General features: G+C 38.9%; 1 protein-coding gene across 8 annotated transcripts in view; it reads left to right on the top strand.

The window, feature by feature from the left end:
* Window positions 1-101: 101 nt before the first annotated feature.
* NUP98 (nucleoporin 98 and 96 precursor) overlaps window positions 102-22,466 on the top strand; it is a 118,993-nt gene continuing 96,628 nt past the window's right edge. For 6 of the 8 annotated variants that reach the window (XM_047071140.1, XM_047071139.1, XM_047071142.1 and 3 more), the window contains exons 1-6: window positions 102-235; window positions 14,790-14,893; window positions 18,979-19,080; window positions 19,174-19,350; window positions 20,912-21,051; window positions 22,339-22,446. In XM_047071140.1, coding sequence (XP_046927096.1) covers window positions 14,818-14,893; window positions 18,979-19,080; window positions 19,174-19,350; window positions 20,912-21,051; window positions 22,339-22,446 — 603 coding nt within the window. In that variant the 5' untranslated portion in view covers window positions 102-235; window positions 14,790-14,817. Of the gene's footprint in view, window positions 236-6,835; window positions 7,330-14,789; window positions 14,894-18,978; window positions 19,081-19,173; window positions 19,351-20,911; window positions 21,052-22,338; window positions 22,447-22,466 lie in introns of those variants that run through there. The other 2 variants (XM_047071137.1, XM_047071136.1) reach the window with 2 other exon arrangements.

Genomic DNA, 22,466 nt, shown 5'->3' with positions numbered 1-22,466 from the left:
CGGCTTCTGCCAATGCTCAGACAGCAAGGGCGGAGCGTCGGGAGCGAGCCTCTGACGGCGGGCGGCGTGTGACGCAGTCGGGCCCTCTGCGCGCTGCGCCCGAAGCGGCGGTCGGTGGCGGTGGTGGTAGCGGCGGCGACGGTTTCGTGGCGGCCGCGCGCTGCTCTCTGAGCGGCGGGTGGTGGACGGGCCTAGGCCTTCACTCCTGACACCTCCCTTCCCCCACCGCACCGCGGTAAGTCGGGAGCCGGGGCGGTGGCGGCCCGGGACCGACAGGCTCCTCCTCTCCTCAGGGCGGGCGGGTGCGCGGGGCGTCCCAGGCCTCGCCGAAGTCTCGCGCCCCGGCGCGCACCTACTGCCCTGAGGGAGGGGGCGGGGCCCGCGACCCTGCGGCCCCAAGGCCGGGCTCCTCAGGCGCTGGGAGGGAATCGATATCGGTGGAGTATGGGCCCCGGGTTCTCCAGTTGCAGCCTGCGCTGGAGGAGCGTCCGTGTATCTGGTGGTACTCATTCATTTGCCTGGCTGTGATTAGGTGGGCGGGCCCTTTGCGGGGGCCGTGTCTTAACTCCCTGACTAGGGTCTCCCAGCACTTTCTTGACCGTAGTGTGGGATGGGCTTCAATTTGTCTTGGCTACTTCACGGCTTGCCAAGGTTTGCCCGAGGTTTAGGGTGGGTGGGTCAGGAGTTTGTTAGCTTTTTAAAACAATATCTGAGAATTAAGGTCGGTTTAGTGGAGTAAAAGGTTATTTTTTGCCCTCCCACGTGTTCTTTGTAAAACTAGATGAGAAAGATGGGATATCTGGATTACTGTAGCCGGAAGGATCTTAGAGATTAAGCCAATCCTCCTACGGTACGTCACTAGCAAGTTTTATAGATGGAGAAACTGAGGCCCCGAGAAGGGACGGGATTAGTGAATACCAGATCTGACTCAGTCTAGAAAATATTCTCGTGTATCACCCTCCTTGGGTGTTCCAGCCTCCCATTATTGGCCCGAGTCAATGGGGGGGCATTCGGTAGTTGGCAGCAGTCTTCAGTAGCGTTTCCGTTCTGGTTGCTACCAGGTCTGTTCATAGTAAGGCAGAAGCTTCATATGCGGTACCCTAACCTAAACTATGAGAACTCAAAAGTTGGTTAAAGAATGTCAATGATGTAACGTATTGGAAACGAATCGATAAGACTACATACATGTCTTTGGCTAGCTTCCTGTTTCAAATCTGAAATTTTTATTTGTATCAGCTGCTGGGGACTCAGAAGAGAGTCCAGTTAGTGACTCACAGAAGCATTGGAATAGAAAGCAAGAAATATAGACAAGGCTTAGAAAGAGAGGCAGCAGTTATTTTGTAGTTCTGGTACCTCGGAACTCATAGTTCCTTTCTGGTACAGAATTCAAAGTATTGTAGTAGAGTAAGATGAGAAAATGAAACTGTGTTCGGAAGAGGAAACTAACTGGAAGAAAGAAAAGAGCAGTGATCATGATCTCTGACAGTCTTATAAATTCAGAAAAGTGCTGGTTAACTGGGTGAGAGATGGTATGTTTACTTGGAGGAAGAAGTTAGCATATTAAAAAAAAAACAACGTGGACAAATTGGAGGTACTGGGAAATACTTTGATAGAATTATTTTTTGACTCTTCATTAAGATTGGATGAAATTGAATTGAAAGTTGCCACTTTGGTCTATTTACATTGGTCAGATCATCACTTTGCTCTTGTTTAGATGACGAAGCAAAAACGAAACTAGTGCATAAGAGCAGAGGAGTAGTAGTTTAAACACTGAGATGTGAACCGTGTATTTCCTGTGACATTTTCTCAGTTCAAGCGTCACCCTCTTCTGGGAAGCCTTTCCTGGCATTCTGTCTCCTGTAAGCTTCCCTAACACTTATTTGATACTTCTATTTATAGCACAAATCATTTTGTATTTTAGCTGTTTATCTTATTTAGACTGTGGTAAATATTTTTGTCTTTGTATTCAAGTTGCTTGGCACATAGTAGGCCAAGTAGTTTTTTCTTGAAGGGATAAACAAATATGGAGCAGTTAAACCTAAAAATAGTCTATAAAAAGACTGAGTATATGTGTGCTCCTGAAATATGGGGCCTAGATAAGACGACCCATACTGTTCGTATGTTACATGGTACTTTGGTATCTGACTTCATTCATGTCTACTAGCTCATAGATAGTTAAGAGCAAATAGAACTTTTAGGGAACCAAATTTACGGCTTGGAAGAAATTGGGTATTTTTTTGTGATATTGTGATATTTTTATTGTAGCAATAAACCTAGGAAGTAAGGGATACTAGTTCTGATGTTTAATTTCCAATAGAGAGCACATTGTATTACATAGAGCATTGTAATTATGCAATTTGTTGAAAGGTTAGAAAGAAATTAATTTAACTTAACAATATAAATATTAGAGGCAAGGCATGTAAACAACAGTTTTTGAGAATTTAGTGCATTTCTTTGGGTTTGGAATTGAACCTAAGTATTTGGCATCACATGTCTCTAGAGACGATTTTTCATCCTGAACACTGTTGAAATTTTGGGCCAGATAATTCTTTTTGTCTGGGAGCTGTGTTGTGTATTGGTGGATAGTTAGCAGCATTCCCCACCTCTACCTATTAGATATCCATAATACCACCTCCCCAAGTTGTAACAATTAAGAAGGTTTCTAAACATTGTTAGATGTCCACTGGGAAGCAAAATTGCCTGGATTGGGAGATCACTGCTCTTGAGAATACATTACCAATATTTCAGTAAAGTCATACCTTTATCTTACCTGGTGTATGCTTGTAAAGTCAGCTGTACAGATGCTTACATTTTGTCAAACTGTCCTTGAAAAACCCTTAAATTGTCAAAATCTGGTATCCGGCAACTGAAAAGCTGAGAGTCCTAGAGTAACTTTCTTTAGTTTCCTTTACTTCTGTGGTAGCCTCCCTTTCTCTGGGATAGAAATCAAGGTCTTTTTGAAAGGGGATAGGCCATTGGGTAAATAAAGCAATATCTAGTTCTCTTTTTGTGGAAGAGGGCAAAAGAGCTTGTAGTTGAATTGATGCGATTAAATGTGATGCTGTGGGATTCCATTATCTTTCATATTACTGATACATTTGATGTCATATGAATATGCATTGGTCAGAAGTCTTGTCCTTTTGTACTGACACTGAATTGTCATATTGAAGAGTTTGTACTTAAAGTGTAATGCAGTTTTGTAGTAGAGAAATGAAAATTATTTCTTAAAATATAGCTCTAATTACCTAAGTCTGATACTAAGAGTGAGTTTAAGCTGGTGAGTAGTAATGTAAATTGGAAGATGTCAAACTGGAATCTGGCAAATGAATTAGAAGGAGGCTGTAGGAATATTCTAGTACAGCAGTTCTCAAAATTTGAGGTCTTTGGACTCCTTTATACTTCTAAAAATTATTGAATACTCCAGAGAGCCTTTGTTTATATGGGTTATATCTACTCTTATTTACTGTACTAGAAAATTAAAATTAAAAAAAAATTTTTTAAATATTTATTTATTTTTAAGAGAGAGAGACAAAGAGAAAGAGAGACAGGGTGAGCGGGGAAGGGGCAGAGGGAGAGGGAGACACAAAATCCGAAGCAGGCTCCAGGCTCTGAGCTGTCAGCACAGAGCCTGACACTGGGCCTGAACTCCCGAGCTGTGAGATCATGACCTGAGCCAAAGTTGGACGCATAACCGACTGAGTTACCCAGGTACCCCATAGAAATTAAAAGTTTTAAAGATTTATTGACTTAAAGAAATAATCTCATTTGTTAACAATTTCATTTAAAAAATGAACCCCAAGAGTGGGGTTTTATATGTAAATCTCTTTGATGTCAGGCTTAATAGAGGACCACTGGATTTGCAGATCTTTTGCATTAGATAGTTGATAAGTTGTTTTGGTTGAAGTATGTTAAGAAAATCCTGCCTCATACAGAAAAGGGTGGGAAAGGGAGGAATGTTTTAATAACCTTTTCAAGTGATTGTAGGTATTCTCCTTTGACACTATACTTAACACGTTTCTAAAGATTTGTTGCAATATGGAATCTGAAACCATATTATTGAACTTTTGTACAGTGTTACATTAAAATTCATTGGTCTGTCTTGTACTTTGAATGTTTACCATGCATGATTTTATGACTTCATACATTGATCATTTAGAAATTATTGGTTCACTGGGTTATGTACCTCTTCCAAATGTTGACAAATTTAATTATACAGTTGTTAACATTTCCACCCATCTCATCAGCTAAGTCTTTTAAGAATTGGGAAGTTGGCAAGCTCATAGTGGTAGACATAATTCTAATTTTTTGTTTCAAGTCTGAGTAACCATAGTTTATCGTTTATTCTCTGAAGTAAAAATGGTGTTTCATGAAAAAATCAGCTGGTTCAGCTTTCTACTCAGGTAATCACACAAGTGTTTTTCTTTGAGATAGCCCTTGTGTTTCCATTTACAAGAAGTGCTTTTGAGTATTTCCCATTTCATCTCAAAGAATAATCACGGAGTATTAAAAAGATGTGAGACACTTGGGTGGCTCAGTTGGTTAAGCATCTGACTTCATCTTTAGGTCATGATCTTGCGGTCCATGAGTTCCAACCCTGAGTCGGGCTCTGTGCTGACAGAGGAGCCTGGAGCCTCCTTCAGATTCTGTGTCTCTCTCTCTCTGCCTCTTCCCTGCTCGTGCTCTGTCTCTCTCTCAAAAATAAACATTAAAAAAAAGAAAAAAAAAATCCGACTCTTGATTTCGGCTCATGTCATGAACTTGAGATTTGTGGGATCTGGAGCCTGCTTGGATTATCTCTCTCCATCTCTCTCCGCCCCTCCCTCACTCATTCCCACACTCTTTCTCAAAATAAATAAACATTTTTTAAAAAGATGTATGCCGAAATATCAAGAATTAATACAATCAGGGGGCGCCTGGGTGGCGCAGTCGGTTAAGCGTCCGACTTCAGCCAGGTCACGATCTCGCGGTCCGTGAGTTCGAGCCCCGCGTCAGGCTCTGAGCTGATGGCTCAGAGCCTGGAGCCTGTTTCCGATTCTGTGTCTCCCTCTCTCTCTGCCCCTCCCCCGTTCATGCTCTGTCTCTCTCTGTCCCAAAAATAAAATAAACATTGAAAAAAAAAAATTAAAAAAAAAAAAAGAATTAATACAATCAGTTTTTACTGCTTCATCAAAGGCATTCAAGTGAAAGTGGATTTTTTTTGTGTGCTGTAAGTGGGTGGCAGTGAAGAATTTAGTGACTATTTTAGAGCTTGGGTCATTGTCCTGATTCATGCTCAGGTTCCAGCACGAAACAGCAGGTTTGTTTTAAATATTTTTTTCAATGTTTACTTATTTTTGATTGGGGAGTGGAGAGAGAGAGACAGAGCACAAGCAGGGGAGGGGCACAGAGAGAGGGAGACCCACAGAATCTGAAGCAGGCTCCAGGCTCTGAGCTGTCAGCACAGAGCCTGACGCGGGGCTCAAACCACAAACCACAAGATCATGACCTGAGCTGAAGTGAGATGCTTAACTGCTTAACTGACTGAGCCACCCAGGTGCCCCGGTTCCAGCAGTTTTATATATCATTGGTTTTGCAACTCAGTGCTGAGGTTAGTACAGTTTAAAAAAAGAAAGTTAATGTTTTAGTATTATTATGAAAATAGTTTTGACTTTGTGGACATCCTCGAAGAGGTCTCAGAGACTTTTAGGGGCCTTCAGACCTCACTTTCAGAACCATTAATCTACATTTGCAACAACATGGATGGAACTAGAGTGTATTATGCTAAGTGAAATTAGAGAAAGACAAATATCATATGACTTCACTCATATATGGAATTTAAGATACAAAACAGATGAACATAAGGGAAGGGAAGCAAAATTAATATAAAAACAGGGAGGAGGACAAAACAGACTCTAAAGTACAGAGAACAAACTGAGGGTGGCTGGCGGGGTTGTGGGGTGGGGGATGGGCTAAATGGGCAAGGGGCATTAAGGAGGGCACTTGTTGGGATGAGCACTGGGTGTTACACATGGGGGATGAATCACTGAATTCTACTCCTGAAATCATTATTGCAATATATGCTAACTAATTTGGATGTAAATTAAAAAAAGAAAGAACCACTAATCTAGAAAGGACAATGATTTTTCACACTGGTTCCTACAGCCCTAAGCTTCTTTGAGAGGGCTCAGCTGGTAGGGTTCTACTGTACCTATTCTTTACTTCAGCTAGAGCAGCTTCTCCTTATGTCTGTTTTATGTACTGGGTTCCATAGCTAAAAATACTTAAAAGCCACTAATCAAAGGAAGAAAGAACTGAGTGAATTAGAACTTTTTCAGGAAGGGAACAGTTCATCCTCCATGAATGCATTTTGCAGTTAGTAATTGCTTCATACCTTGCTTCCACATGCTGCTTTGACACAGATTTCTGATATCTACACACCTAACCCTTCTTGGTGGATTAAGCTTCTTAGGAAGAAATAGGTGAATGGATTTGTAGATTAAAGGTGTCCTGTTGGGAATAAGACTAAGGATAAGGATGTGAGTTGAGTGAAGAGAGTGAGTGATCAGAGTGACCTCTGTGTGTGTGTTGTGTGTGGAGGGGGTGTTTGTTTTTGTTGTTTACAGTGATATTTTATGGTTGTATTAAATGGTCAGTAGGTGACAGTGAAGTATTGGGAAATCATTTTATGTGTGGTTTTTTAACGAGGCATTGAGCAGTCAAGGCTTAGAGGGAGGGGAAATTAATTTACACTTTAAGAATATTGTAAAATATATTTTGAAAAGCTAAAGAAAAACCTGCTTTTGGGGCCTCTGGCTGGTTCAGTCACTGGAGCACATCTCTTTTGGGGTTATAAGTTCAAGTCTCATTTTGGGTGTAGCGATTACTTAAAAAAAAAAAACCCTACCTTTGAGGCGCTCTAGTTTGAGACCTTTTTGTCCTTTGGTGTAGGCCAGATAATCCCTATTGTTTAATTGTAGAAATTGAGGTCTAAGAGGTTGAATATTATGACAAATACAGTTATACAGTAGCAAGTGGCAGGGTGGCTTAAATTCCTTTTTTAACTTAAAATTTTGAATTAATTTTAGATTTACAGAAAATTGCAAAGATAGTAGGTGGCGGAGAGTTTTAAATACAGATTTGTCTCACTCCAAAGCTAATGTACTCTTCACTACTTTATAAAATGAACGTTATGTTAAGAGGATGAAAAATGGTGCTCAGCACTGTGAAGAAAGGAGTTGTATTAGATAATATAGACTATTTTTAATTAATTTACAGCCTAATGGAAGATATTGAGCAAAATCCAGATGCTTTTTACTAGAGCGGCAAACAACTCATACACTCAAGTGGCAGGTATGACAACAAATATATTGCATAACTAAAAGCAGCTGGGAGGTATTAGTTTGTAATTATGTAATCAGGTTTGGAAAGGGAGAGGGGTGGGGATATGTTTTCATACTGATAAGAGTCTGAAGGGTCTAATCTAGGACAGTGTGAAGTAGGTGAGGCTTGAATGGCAATTTTTATTTAAAAATTTTTTTAAGATTTTCTTTTTTTTAGGTAATTGCTACACCCACCATGGGGCTCAAACTTACAACTCCGAAATCAAGAGTCACATGCTCTACTGACTGAACCAGCCAGGGACCCCTGAACAGCAATTTTTAGGGGAAAAAAAAAAAAAAGGGACATAGTTTTTAGGGGAGAAAAACGAATGTTCTAATAAAAGGAATGACTTGATCTGGGATTGATCATAGGGATACAGTAAAACAAGAAGATAGCAGATGGTTTTGCTGGGATGTGATATTAGGTGATTAAGACTATGTACGTCAACTTCTGGAATTCTAGCTAACTCTCCATCCTTCCTCTCCCATTCAAGGCAAAAGTGAACATTTTTCCTTTCAGTTTAACTCTGGATGATAATTCCCACCAGAATATTGTAGTATTTTTGTGAAGATTAGAAGAGAGGATAAATGAAAAAGTACTTTATAAACTGAGAAGTACTAGTTCATTCATCTAACATTTATTGTTTTTGCTCTTTACTGAGTTTGGTACAAAGGAACTCAGTGGAGGGGAAAGGAAAAATTACTTCCCAGTTGTGTAACTTTCTGTTGTCAGAGAGCAGCAAGCTTGCTTAGTCATTCAGATGCCACTCAAAGTTGGCAATTGCTGGGTTGTAACCATGTTTTAGGGTCTGTCCACCACTTTTCTGAAAGACGACTAAGTTTTGTCATGCCCAGAGTTCACAAAGCTCATAAAAGTTGGAGATATGTCAGGTTATTAAGCTTTATTTGGGACAGTGGGGGAATACTGGACACTGATGTCTGTTATTAAAGCTGCCTCTTTCTTGTATCTGACAGTCTGAATTATTAATTAAAAGATGTAACACAGAGAACAACGTAAATTTAAGGGCATTGTCTTTTTCTGTATGGCACTATTTCATTTTAATTTTTTATTTCCGAATATGTCTTATCCAAAAGAAACCCTATAATGAGTGTAGATAAATCCATCCATGAAGTAGTTAATCTTTGGAGGAAAGTTCATCTAGGTGATATAAATTGTCAATCCATAAGAGCGATTACCTTTCTGATGACCAGAAATCTCACGTTTGCCAGAGAAGTGTCTCTTTCTCCTGATAGTGCTAGATCACAATTGCCAAATTTGGGGGTTATAGCTTCCTTATTTAATGAATGCAAAGTGATTTTTCCTTTTAGTTCATTGTCTAGGAGCTCTAGGCTCTGTATGCACAGCTAATAGTCAAAAGTAGCTTTGTGGAGGGGCGCCTGGGTGGCTTAGTGGGTTAAGCGTCTGACACTTGGTTTCTGCTCAGGTCATGATCTCACAGTTCCGTGAGATCGAGCCCTGTGTTGGGCTCTGCAATGGCAGCACGGAGCCTGCTTGGGATTCTCCCCCCACCCTCAGTCCCTCCCCCACCTTGTGTGCATGCTCTCTCAAAATAAAAAAAGTAGCTTTGTGGAGTCAAAAATAGCTTTGTGGTCCTTGGCAAGTGACTTCTTGTGCCTCAATTTCACCACTGTAAAATATGGATAAAAATACCTACCTCTTTGGATTCTTGGGAGGTTTATGTGAGATAATTCGTTATTTATTTGTTTGTTTATTTTTTGAGAGAGGGTGCAAGCAGGGGAGAAAGGGAGAGAAAGAGAAATTTCTAGGGAGGCTCCACGCTCAGCTCAGAGCCCAACACAGGGCTTAATCCCACGACGCTGGGATCATGACATGAGCTGAAATCAAGAGTCAGACGCTTAACCAATGAGCCACCCGGGCACCCCCTTACTTTTATTTTTTTAATGGAAAAATAGGGTTAGTGCAGATATCTGTCTACGTCATCTAGATCTTTTGTTGTTGCTTTAATAGAGGAAATAAACATGATGGAAAAGTTTGGGTCCTCCAAATTCTCTGCCCCATGTCTCATTTACCTTCCTTTCTCTAGAGGCAACCACTTTAATGTATTTTTTCTAGTCTCCCTCTTTACTTTGACTATGTATATACATATCCATAAATAACAGTGTATTGTTTTTTCTATTGTACGTAAGCTGCCAAGTGTATCTTTTTGCAGTTTGCTTTTTTCATTAAGCATCTTTTCCTTGAAATAACTCTTATAGGGGTAACTTTGTCCAAATGTTCTGGTGGTGTCCTATTCTTGATATACCATATTCTGGGTACGTATGTAGCCGAGTGCTCTGGTTTATTCCTTTAGTTGGGTAATTTAAGGTTAATTACATCACTACCTGATGAACTGATAAGTACATTATATGTTTATGCTGATAGGTATATTATATGCTTATCATATGAGGGAAGCTGGCCTTTGATATTAAAATAAAAGGCCAGATAAGATAGGTACACAAATACCCATTCTTAACCTGTGTACCTTATTTATCTGGTGCTCATTTCCCCTCTTTCTAATTCCCTATGGTCCAGTTCAGATTCTAAATACCCACAAATTTTCCCTCACATTTCCTGCTCAGATTCTGACCTAATTTTGACAACTTGTGCTTCTTGGCACTTACCTGATCTTCCAGTTTTAAATGTGTGGGTCCTTTCTCAGGTTATATCAGAAGTTACAAACTCAAAATCTGTTGAGGCCAGGCAGCTGATGGAAATAAGTGATGTTGGGTAGGTATTGTGGCACATTAGAGATTAAAGATTATGTGGCTCTTACCAAAGGGGACATTTGCTACTAAAACTCCAGGCTATTATTGGATGATTACAGTTCTAGTTTGCTTAATCATTAGGTTTTTTTATGAGAGGCCCCAAATCTATTTTTCTGCCATAGCCCTGTTTTAAATGTTATCAGCTAGTTTGAGCTAATGTATACATACACACACAAACATTTCTATATACATGCATACTTAGGTATATGTGAATTATGCCATATTTATAACAGGTCAAACAAAGAATTGTCTGCCAGTCGTATCCAGCCTTTTGTGATTGCTTCCTTTTTGCAACCTCTTAATTAAATGACAGATTCTACCAAGAATCTTCCCTCCCATGGCTTTCTTTTGTTGTGAGAATTCATGAAACATGATTTTAAGTTAGAAGTTACTTCTAAAGTACCTTGATCATTCAGCCTGTGCTTAAAAAACACTAGGGACACCTGGGTGGCCCAGTGGGTTAAAAGTCTGACTTCAGCTCAGGTCATGATCTCATGGTTCGTGAGTTCAAGCCCTGCATCCGGCTCACTACTGTCAGTCTGTTGGCACAGAATCCGCTTTGGATCCTCATCTCCCTCTCTCTTCCCCTCCCCCTCTTGTGTTCTCTCTCTTAAAAACAAAACACAACATAAAAAACACTTAAGTGGTGATTGTCATTAATTTAGAAAATGAGTACAGTTTACCCTTGAACAAGCGTTTTAACTGCACATGTCCACTTACATGTGGCATTATTTCAATAAATATGAGAGAGTACTGTAAATGTATTTTCTCTTATGACTTTAACATTTTCTTTTCCCTAGCTCACTTTACTGTAAGGATGCAGTAAGTATGGGTGCCTGGGGGACTGAGTCGGTTAAGCATCTGACTCTTGATTTTGGCTCAGGTCATGGTCTCACGGTTCGGTTCGTAAGATTGAGTCCTGAGTCGGGCTCTGCATAGGCAGCACAGAGCCTGCTTGGGATTCTCTCTTTCCCTGCCCCTCCTTTGTGTGTGTGCATGTGCTCTTTAGCTCTCTCTCTCAAATAAACATTTTAAAAAAAGAATGCAGTACATGATACATATAACATACAAAATATGTGTTAAACAACTGTTTGTTATTGGTAAGGCTTCCAGTCAATAGTGGGTTATTAAGTACTTAAGTTTTGGGGGAGTCAAAAGTTAGAACACCTACTGCATTATTTAAAGGTCAGCTGTATGTTTCAGACCCTGTGTTAGGTTCTGGGATAGTAAACATGATACTGTCCATTACCCAGACAAGTTCATTGTGTATTGGGGAGAGTTGGAGATTTCAGAAGGTGAGCTCCCTGGGCAGCAGACTCTGAACTGGAGGTAGTCCTGCATGAGTTTTATTAGACAGTGCTTTTAGGATCAGCACGTTGGGAGAGAAGAGGAAATTGAGTTGTGATACGATCTTAATGAAGGACTCAACCAATCCTGTGGAGAATGTGAAGCCAGGAAGAGCCTTTAAAGTTACCCTTAGTTGGAGTGAAGAGGCCTGATTTTGCATATGGGCTAGTCCTAGGAAGAGGATATGACATTGGGTAAGGTAGCTCTTCAGCAGAGGCAGTTCTGAACAGGACTGACAACTGAGGGTTATCTTTCGGTAGTACTTCTCAGCAGCTGGGACAACAAATCCTTCGGTCTTGAACGGAGATCTGTGTAGTTGGTATTATAACTGTCCGCTATAGTCAGAGTCAACATGGATACTTGTAAACAAATCATTATGAGCTGTGTAAGCTCAGCAGAATGACTAATTGTTAGAGGAAGTTAGGAAAGGCTTATAGAAGAGATGACATTTGAGCTAGGTTTTGAAGAATAAATTAGGTTGTTTGGAAGGAGTAAGTGTAAGGAAGGGGGCATCTTTCATTGAGTCACTGAGATTTCATGACATCGGCAGGAAAATGATTTATTTGAAGGGCAGAGAGGTAAATTATTCAGTTTCTGCCAATTGTAATGAAAATCATGAGGTCATTTGCAAAAATCTTGGTTTGTTTCCATGGTGATAATTAAAAAAAAAAAACCAATTTAAGTCCCAGTATGATCAGGTTTGAGATTAAGCCAAGCTCATTGTGCCCAGAACCAAAAAGATAGGCTGAGCTTGAGTGAGAAGCTTTTATTCTAGGAATCCAAATTGGATTTTGGTTCCAGCATTGTCTCTCATCCTTGAGTCAAAAAGATAGGCTGAGCTTGAATGAGAAGCTTTTATTCTAGGAGTCTAAATTAGATTTTGTTACCGGCATTGCCCCTCATTCTTGAGTCTGGAACAGATGAATTTCCTTAACACTGAACACGTTATTGTTTATTGCTTAGTATGTTCTCTCCTAGGATTGAGGGTATCTATGGGGAGTCAGAAGATAGGTTAAACTGAGGTTTTTCCACTTACTACTTCTTTGACCTTGGGAAATTTGGTAAACACTTGATCCTGTTTTTTTCATCCTGAAAGTACAGGTAGTGATACATAATACCATCATATTAGGATTGTTGAGATAATATATAAGAGCCTATATACTGTTAGGTGTTTTCCAGGGTATTTTATTGCTACTTAAAATCCCTTTGTGAAATATATGTGTGAGGTTAGGTTTTTGTTAGGGTAAGATTATTAAAAACAAATTTTGATTGTTATGGAGCTGTGGGTTTGGTCTGTAGAATTCAGTACTATGAAACCCAAATTAACATTAAAATCTTCAACATAAGGATGAATGTCACAGAGGAAAACTATTACTTGGCTTTTAAATCCGGACATGTCTGCTCTGTAGATGTCAGATTTACATGAACAACAGATTTCTGATTGTGGGGGTGAATAAGAAAATGGATGGCAAAATTATTGTAATAACTTTATTACAGTTCACAGTTTTTTGCTGTGCTGATGATGGGTCAAAAAATTTATTCAACAGATACAGTAAAGTGAGTGTACAGGGGCTCTGACTCAAGACAGCAGTATGAGAGGGATTGTGGTCAAAATGGAACTGTCCAGACATCTAACCCCTAGCACAACTGTCAATTCTGAATGCACTGTTGAAAAACAAATGTATAGATAGATAGACCCATAGCCAGGTCTAGACTTCTGCTAAGCTTCCAAGAATATTTTCCCTGGAAAGGAGAGTTACCAGTTAATAGGCTGAAGGCCCAGTCTGTCACTTTGTGACATCTGTTAAATTGAGAAGAGAGGAAACTTCAAGCAGATCTCGTTACTGAAAGAGAAATGATGATTACATGAAATATAGTCTCTAGTTCCACGAGAATGCATTAGAGTCACTTGAACCTTTCAAAATACACATGTCTACATCCTAACACTGGACATTTTGGTCCTCATTTCTAGAATAGGACCTGGGGGGTTTTATTTTGAAAAGCTTGTCAGCTAATTCTGATGTGGCTCTCTTGAACCACTGGTTCACTGAGCTTTGTTTAATTAGAGTTATTAAATTCATGGGTGTGGATAAAGAATTAAGTGTTGGAATTTTTTTTTGTAGGAGAGTTTAGGGGACAGAATGTTGATTTCTGTAAAACCATTAGGTATTTAGGGACAGCTTCATCTTTTCCAATGTTGCACAGAATGTTTCGGTTGTTGGAATAGCTGGAAGTACTAAAGGGACACTGGAACATTGTGGGGAGCGCTTCCAAATGTTGTATTTAATTCTATTATATGAATGAGGCATGATTTTACTAGAAGAAAAAGCTGTTCCATCATGTGTATATAATAGAAAAATCATCCTACCTGTCACAGAATCCAGATAAGCACGATTGGCTGTTTTTGAGTTTTTATATTAAAAGTACATAGTTTACTCAGTATTTTCTTGTCTGCTGATATGTAAGTGGTAGCAGATATCTTAAGTTTAAGGAAAATTTATGGGGGGGACAGTGTTTACTTTGGAATAAACTATACCTTTAACTTGTTTTTTGGTCAAATCTAGGGGAGAGCAAACTTCTCTTTTGTACTTGTTGAAACACTTTGGTCCAACTCATTAAGTACATAGTTTAGATAACTGCAGGGGAATCATTCATATGAGGTGGGGAGGGTTTCACCAAAGATTTTCTGTAATGTTTCCAAAGATAGAAAAGTAGGGGACCATAAAGAATGGTCTTAAGAAGTAAGACTCAAAGAGAATGTCAGAGCACCAGACTCTCTGGCATTTGGAGATGGGGGGAGGGGTATGCATAGTTTAAGGAACATTTAATATTGTAACATTTTATATACCAAAAATAATAATAATAATAATGATAAGGCAAAAAACCTTTTTGCAATGCAAACTATAGAAAATAAAGCCTGACAAAAATTTTAATTTCTCAAGTGATTGTAATAGCAGAATATCATTGTAATTTTTAATGGATACTGTGCATAACCTCCTAGATCTGGCATAGTGGACCTGAATCCTTCATTAAAAGGGAGCTTTAAAAAAAAAGTTAAAAAACATGGTTTTAAAGGGATGGTTGATTATTGGTGGGATCTGAAGTTTAATCTCACATTATGGTACTGATAATTCAGCTCAATTTTAGAAGATCTTTTATCATTATAGAGTTTTAGGATATTGAATGAGATTAAAGATTATGTTATAGTTTGAATGGGCCTTAACTTGTAAAATGTCATATTTTTTGAAAGAATTAATTCTGTGGTCTTTAAAAAGTAATATTTTTTTCTTCTTTCAGCTATCTGAAGCAAAGACTCATTTTGAAGATGTTTAATAAGTCATTTGGAACGCCCTTTGGGGGTGGCACTGGTGGCTTTGGCACAACTTCAACATTTGGGCAGAGTAAGTTTTACAAAAGAACAAAAGAGGGGGAAAATATTAAGCTATTCTTATTAAGAACAAATCCATTCTGATGGCTGAAATAAAAAACACAAGATATAACAAATGTTGGCGAGGATATGGAGTAAAAGGAACCCTCGTGCACTGTTGGTGGTAATGCAAAATGGTGCAGCCACTGTGGAAAACAGTAGGAAGTTCCTCAAAAAATTACAAGTAAAATTACCGTAAGATCCAGTAATTCCACTGCTGGATGTTCACCCAAAGAAAACCAAAACACCAATTTGAAAAGATATATGTACCCCTATGTTTATTGCAGTGTTATTTACGATAGCAAAGATACAGAAACAACCCAGTGTCCATCAATAAATGAACGGATAAAGAAGATGTGGTGTATATATACAATGGAAATTTAGTCATAAAGAATGAGGTCTTGCCGTTTGCAACAACATGGATGGACCTAGAGGTATAATGCTAAGTGAAATAAGTCAGGGAGAGACAAATACCATATGATTTCACTCATACGTGGAATTTAAGAAACAAAACAAATGAACAAAGGAAAAAGGGACAAAAGAACAGACTATTAAATACAGGGTCTGAAACGAATGAAAGTCTGAAACTAGGGTAACACTGTGTGTTAATTATACGTGAATAAATACATTTTTTAAAAGAACAAATCCATTCTGATAGCTTTAGACAGGAATTTTATTCATACTTTGGTTTTCATAACAAATTTTCTTTGAAAAATGACCAGATAGGGGTGCCTGGGTGGCTCAGTCGGTTAAGCGTCCAACTTCAGCTCAGGTCATGATCTCCTAGTTTGTGGGTTCAAGCCCCACATTGGGCTCTCTGCTGTTAGGACAGAGCCTGCTTTGGATCCTCTGTCTCCCTCTCTCTCTGCCTCTCCCCTGCACACTCTCTCTCAAAAATAAATAAACATTAAAAAAAAGAAATCAAATAAAGATGCCCACCATCACTACTTCTATTTTAAAAAAGACTGAGGGGCGCCTGGGTGGTTCAGTTGGTTGAGCATCAGACTCTTGGTTTCCACTGAGGTCACGATCTACAGTTTGTGAGTTTGAGCCCCAATATTTTGGGATATTCTCTTCCACTCTCTCTGCCCTTCCCCTGCTTGCTCACTCTCTCTCACTCTCAAACTTAAAAAAAAATTTTTTAAATGATTGGATGATAAGATCTTGTTAAAGTTTTTTAAGAGAATAGAAATAAGTTTCAAGTTTCTGTGGTTCTTTGATCATTAGTAGAAGGTACTTGTGGGACACCTGGGTGGTTCAGTCGGTTGAGCGTCCAACTTTGGCTCAGGTCATGATCTCATGGTTCATGGGTTCCAGTCCTGTGTTGGGCTCTGTGTTGACAGCTTAGAGCCTGAAGCCTGCTTCAGATTCTGTGTCTCTCTCTCTCTCTCGCCCCTCCCCTGCTCGCTCGCTCGCTTTCTCTCTTTCTCTCTCTCTCAAAAATAAAAAATAAAAAGGTACTTGAAATGTAGGCTCCAGGCCCAGCATGGGGGTTGAACTCATGACCTTGAGACCAAGAGTCACATGCTTTACTGAAGAGCCAGCCAGGTGCCCCATACTTGAAATATTTTTTTAATTGGTTTTTGTTTTGTTTTGTTTTTAATTTTTTTTTAATGTTTATTTATTTTTGAGAGAGACAGAGACAGAATGCGAGTGGGTTAGGGCAGAATCTGAAGCAGGCTCCAGGCTCCGAGCTGTCAGCAAAAACCCCGACGCAGGGCTTGAACTCACAAGCTGTGAGATCGTGACCTGAGCCAAAGTCAGTCACTCAACCGACTGAGCCACCCAGGCACCCCTATTAATTGGTTTTTGTAGCAAAAAGTTAACAGTGTGTTAAAAGATTTTCAAGCCAGGAAATAATCTATTTATATTGCAGTAAAAATTGCAGTTATTGAATAGCTGCTCTGAGATTTGCTCTGTGAATAATAATATTCAGTGACAAAACTATTAAAATATCAAAGTCCCTAATCCCCACCAGCCCTCCTATGATCCACTTCCCCTTCCACTCAGTATTGTACATGATACTAGTTGCCTGTAGCAACCACTTACTCACTTTTGAACTTGAAATTAAAAATTTTATACTTACACAAGTAGAAAGAATGGTATAATGAACTTTCATGTTATTTCCTAGCTTCATCAATCAGCATTTTACTAGTCTTGTTTATTTTTTATTGTATGGTATTTATTTTTATTTTAAAGAGAGAGAGCATGCATGAATGGGGGAGAGGGGCAGAGGGCACGTGAGAGAATCTTAAGCAGTCTCCATGCTCAGTCTCACGACCCTGGGATTAAGACCTGAGCTGAAATCAAGGCTTGGACACTCAACCGACTGAGTGACCCAGGTGCCCCCCCCCGCCGCCCCCAGTCTTGTTTTTTATCTTTCTCTTTTTAAGGGGAGATGAGTGTTTGAACAGTATGTTTTAATGCAAATCCTCAGAAGCTTTCTCTTAACTGGTGAGGGTTGTAACAATAGAGGAAAATTTTTTCAACTCTTCCGACCTCTTCTTGAAATACCCTGTGCATATAGGTCCTTGACTTTTGATGGTTCACTTGTTTAAGTGTATTTACTTATTTTGAGAGAGAGCATGGAAGGGGCAGACAGAGAGAGAGAGAGAGAAAGAGAGAGAGAGAGAATCCCAAGCAGGCTCCACACTGTCAGCACAGAATCCTCTGCGGGGCTCAGACTCACCAGCCGTGAGATCATGACCTGAGCTGAAACCAAGATTTGGACGCTTAACTGACTGAGGCACCATTAGGTCCTTGGTTTTTATTTTATTTTATTTTTATTATTAAAAAAATTTTTTTTTAATTTTTTTTTTTAATGTTTATTTATTTTTGAGACAGAGACAGAGCATGAACGGGGGAGAGGCAGAGAGAGAGGGAGACACAGAATCGGAAGCAGGCTCCAGGCTCTGAACCATCAGCCCAGAGCCCGATGCGGGGCTTGAACTCACGGGCTGCGAGATCGTGACCTGAGCTGAAGTCGGACGCTTAACCGACTGAGCCACCCAGGCGCCCCGCCAAAAAAAATTTTTTTAATGTTTATTCAGTTTTGAGAGAGAGAGAGCGACAGAGAGCAAGTGAGGGAGGGGCAGAGAGAGAGGGAGACACAGAATCCGAAGCAGGCTCCAGGCTTTTAGCTGTCAGCACAGAGTCCTACTCGGGGCTTGAACTCGTGAACTGTGAGATCATGACCTGAGCCAAAGTCGGATGCTTAACTGACTGAGATACCCAGTTGCTCCAGGTCCTTGGTTTTTAATAAAGAGTGCCCGTCAGAGTCACTTTTGGGGGGTTGTTTTTGTTGGCTTTTTGTTTTTTAAATTTTTTTTAATGTTTATTTTTGAGAGAGAGTAAGCAGGGGAGGGGCAGAGAGAGGGAGACACAGAATCTGAAGCAGGTTCTAGGCTCTGAGCTGTCAGCACAGAGCCCAATGCAGGGCTGGAACCCACAAACTGCAAGATCATGACCTGAGCTGAAGTTGGACGCTTAACCGACTGAGCCACCCAGGCACCCCTGTTTGTTTGTTTGTTTGTTTGTTTGTTTTGTTTGTTTGTTAAAGAACATATTTTCTGTCCTAGAACTATGGAATTAGACTCTCAGGTTGGAACCTGAACATGTGTATTTTGAAAACCCTTCCCAGGTCATTCTGAAGTGCTCTCCTAAATACGGACCATCCATCCCAGTGACTATGGAACGTATGGTGACTGGAGAGAATTGAACACCTTAATTTTGGTTGTTTTACTTTTGTTTGTAGCTTATAATCACTAGCTACCTTTGTACTCCTTTTGGTTTTAGTTGGCACTTTTTTTTTAATCCATCAACATCTATAACTTTATTGAAAAGTCACACTTCTTCACTTTTTTTTTTTTAACCTGAGGCAATGAATACAATGCTTAATTTCAAGACTGCAATTTGTAGTATGATGGACTTTTGGAAAAATTATTTTCAGAGAAGACCAATGATCGTATTGAAACACAGAATGTTAAGAAATATTAAAATCCTTTTTCATTGGATCACCTGATTAAGATTTTGTTTTGACCCTGGATTTTGCTTTTTCAGGTACTGGTTTTGGTACTACTAGTGGAGGGGCTTTTGGAACATCTGCATTTGGTTCTAGCAACAATACTGGAGGCCTCTTTGGAAATTCACAGACCAAACCAGGTAGGGGTTTTACTTGGCATACAGTAATAGGACTTCATATAGTGGTTCCAGTCCATCTATTTAACTGTTTTTTCCCCCTCTCCATCTCCCCAGGAGGATTATTTGGTACTAATTCATTTAGTCAGCCAGCTACTTCCACAAGCACTGGCTTTGGGTTTGGCACATCAACAGGAACATCAAATAGCTTGTTTGGAACTGCAAGTACAGGGACTAGTCTCTTCTCATCCCAAAACAATGCCTTTGCACAAAATAAACCAACTGGCTTCGGAAGTAAGTAGGATATCATTGGACTTCTGCATCCAACAATTTGATTTGCTTATTGAATATATTCTTTCTTCTTCTTTTGCCTGTGTTCATTTACCTCCTTTCTCTACCAGATGGCAAAAACATGGGGAGAGGAAATCTTCAAAATGTATTGAAAAGTTTAATAGGCTTTAAATGAGGAGGTTGGGTACATCTTCCCATGAGTGGAAATCTAAGAAGCATTATTATTTAAGGAATATGCAGAGGAAGAGGCTCCTGATATAGAATGACCAAATAGTATATGGAAAGCCAAGTCAGAGTGATGTCATAGTTGTTAAGACAGGAGAATTTCAAGGAGGAGTGTATAGTCATCCATATTGTGCTGCAGAGGCACCTCCTTGCCTCTGTTTCACATTTGTTATAAGAGACTAAAGCAGGAATGACAAATACTGGAGATGACCTGGTTACTCTTCCATTCATTATCCATGGCAGATGATTTTAATTGATGGTTTCTTTCTCTTTAAGTCTAAATGTGGCCTAGGGATACTTCTCCACACAGTACTTTGAGGCAACCACTATTGGTTGAACAGGTGTGCTCTGTGAGTTGATGCATTCTTAGCACAAAAGTATAGCAGAATGAATAAGTTAGCCAGCTATCAGTATTTCACAAAGGGAAAGTTTGTAGGGTGTTGAAATACTTAATGATGACAATGTAAAATGCAATCTAAAGTGCTAATTCAAAAGAGATGTGCCTGTTGACCTTAAACCATACATTAGGACGTGTTTTTAGAAAAGAAAGAGTTTGCCAGTGAGAAATCACATTCCTCTTAAATTGGTAATTAGGATCTGACTTACTATGAAATACTGGCAGATAACTTTATTGTTTACTGACATTTCTGGCACCCTTTGTATAACTTCTTGAGAAATAATATCTCTTACTTTGAAAAATATATTCCTTAGATAACAGTTAAATTCACTTTTATGGAGTTTTTTGAAACTCAGCTTTTTGGAAAAGTAAGGTAATTAGAGGATTCATTCTATAAAACAATCAAGATGCCTACTAATTTTTCTAAATTATTTTTCTGGGCAGAATTTTATATTAACCTGTTTGGTTTCCCTAATAGGACCATTTATATGTTTTGAACTTTTTGGTTATGTGTGTGTGTTTGTATTAATGTAATATGTATTATGTAAATAAAATACACTGTGACCCTATTGAAGTCTGTTGTGATGTTTTCAGAAAGACTGGTTCATTCAGCATGTAGTTTTAACAAGAAAGGAGAAATGAAATAAAATTTATGATGAAATAGAGCACTATTTTTTTTTCACTTTCTTCAAAATTTACCCAAGAAGAACTTTATAGACATTTAGCTGACAAAGGGATTTAGATTTTGTTTCACTTCAAAGTTTTGAGCCTAGAATTTTATCTGTGTCTATATGAAATACCTGTTTGAAGATACTAGGGAAATTCGTAAGATAGAAAATTTGAGTATGTGAAAGTAATGCATCTATAGTGCCACAGCCCAATTCCAAGATGTCTTACAGATTCTTAAACTGTTGCCATCTTCTTTTTCTTTGTAATTTACAGATTTTGGAACAAGTACCAGCAGTGGAGGACTTTTTGGTACTACAAATACCACCTCCAATCCTTTTGGTAGTACATCTGGCTCCCTCTTTGGGCCGAGTAGTTTTACAGCTGCTCCCACTGGGACTACGATTAAGTTTAATGTAAGTATTTCTTTCCAGTCTTTGTAGAATATATTACTCTCCCATTTGTGTATTTCTTTGCAGGATGAATCATAAAATTTCTCCTTTTTCCAGTTCTGCACAGCTTAGTCTCACTCTTCTAAGATGTGTTAAGAACAAAATCTGTAAATAGTTATATAGTAAATACGAAAAGTCATGAAACATAAATCTAGATTATGTGTATTTGAATTATGCTTAACCCAGTCAAATTTATATTCACAAGGTTGATTACAACAGGTAGTAATGATGTTGAACTTGTATTTATTGCATTCATAACTTGGCTCTAAAGAAATGGTTGAATGCTCAACCATTATTGAAAATAGGGCCTCTTTAAGGAGATACATGGAATAACTCCTAAATATTTTGTGTGCCAATGAAGAATAAAACTTGTTGATGAAATGGCAAAATGGGGCAATGGAGTTTTATGTTTTCTTTGGCTTTTTTAAGACTTGGGCAGAGAGTTAGAATGGAAGATTTGTTTATGAAAATGTATGGAATATTACTTGATGTAAGATACCATTTGATGCGATTGGGGAGATACTCAGGGTAGGCTGGAGGTGCAGTTAGCTTAAAGAAAATCTGGGGAAAGTAGGTCTTGACTGAACTTCTTGTTAAAAGTTACTCCAGGAAATGAAGAATTTCTCAGGCAAGGTGGTGGAGTCATAATACTGAATTTAGAAACCTAAATTTTATAAATAATAGGGAAAAATAATTCCTGCAAAGTGTAATAATTGAGGAAACTGGCAATACTAGTAGAAAACTTTGGTTATATATTGTGCCTGTTTCTCATAAGGTTATAGGGGAAAAAAAAAAACCCGGCTTCCATGTTTCTTAAATGCAACAACAGTTACAAAGCAGAACTTCGCTTTATTTTATGTATTTCTTTCTTTCAGATACTTCAGAGCAGGGTAGGAGATAGAACACAGAGATTCAGGTTTAAATGTACATGTTGGGTAAATTGGATGAAGTTTTCCTTATGCATACAGTATTAAGTGTATTTTAGTATGTAATTAGATGGCTTGTTTATGGACTCAATGTCTGTGATAACTATTATTGCGATTGATTTATTTAGATAACGTAGGGGAGAGAGATCAGAAATGCAATGTATTTAATTAAGCGCCATTGAAACTCTGATTTAGCAAAAGACCTACAGGACTAGATAGTGTAGAGTTCAGTGGTTGAAGAATTGTGTCTGGAGAGTAGGGATTTAAAGTTTAGACTTAGACATTTGCTTTAGACTTTCATATTTGCTTTTATCTTCCTTTACAGCCTCCGACTGGTACAGATACTATGGTTAAAGCTGGAGTTAGCACTAACATCAGTACCAAGCACCAGTGTATTACTGCTATGAAAGAATATGAAAGCAAGTCTCTAGAGGTCAGTAAAATGGAATACAG

This window comes from Lynx rufus, unplaced genomic scaffold (assembly GCF_022079265.1).
Source record: "Lynx rufus isolate CCGP_SWC_20201006 ecotype Redwood Valley unplaced genomic scaffold, mLynRuf1.p SCAF_9, whole genome shotgun sequence".
NCBI lineage: Eukaryota > Metazoa > Chordata > Mammalia > Carnivora > Felidae > Lynx > Lynx rufus.
The sequence above is the reverse complement of the archived record's forward strand: the minus strand, read 5'-3'. Positions and strand labels throughout refer to the sequence as shown.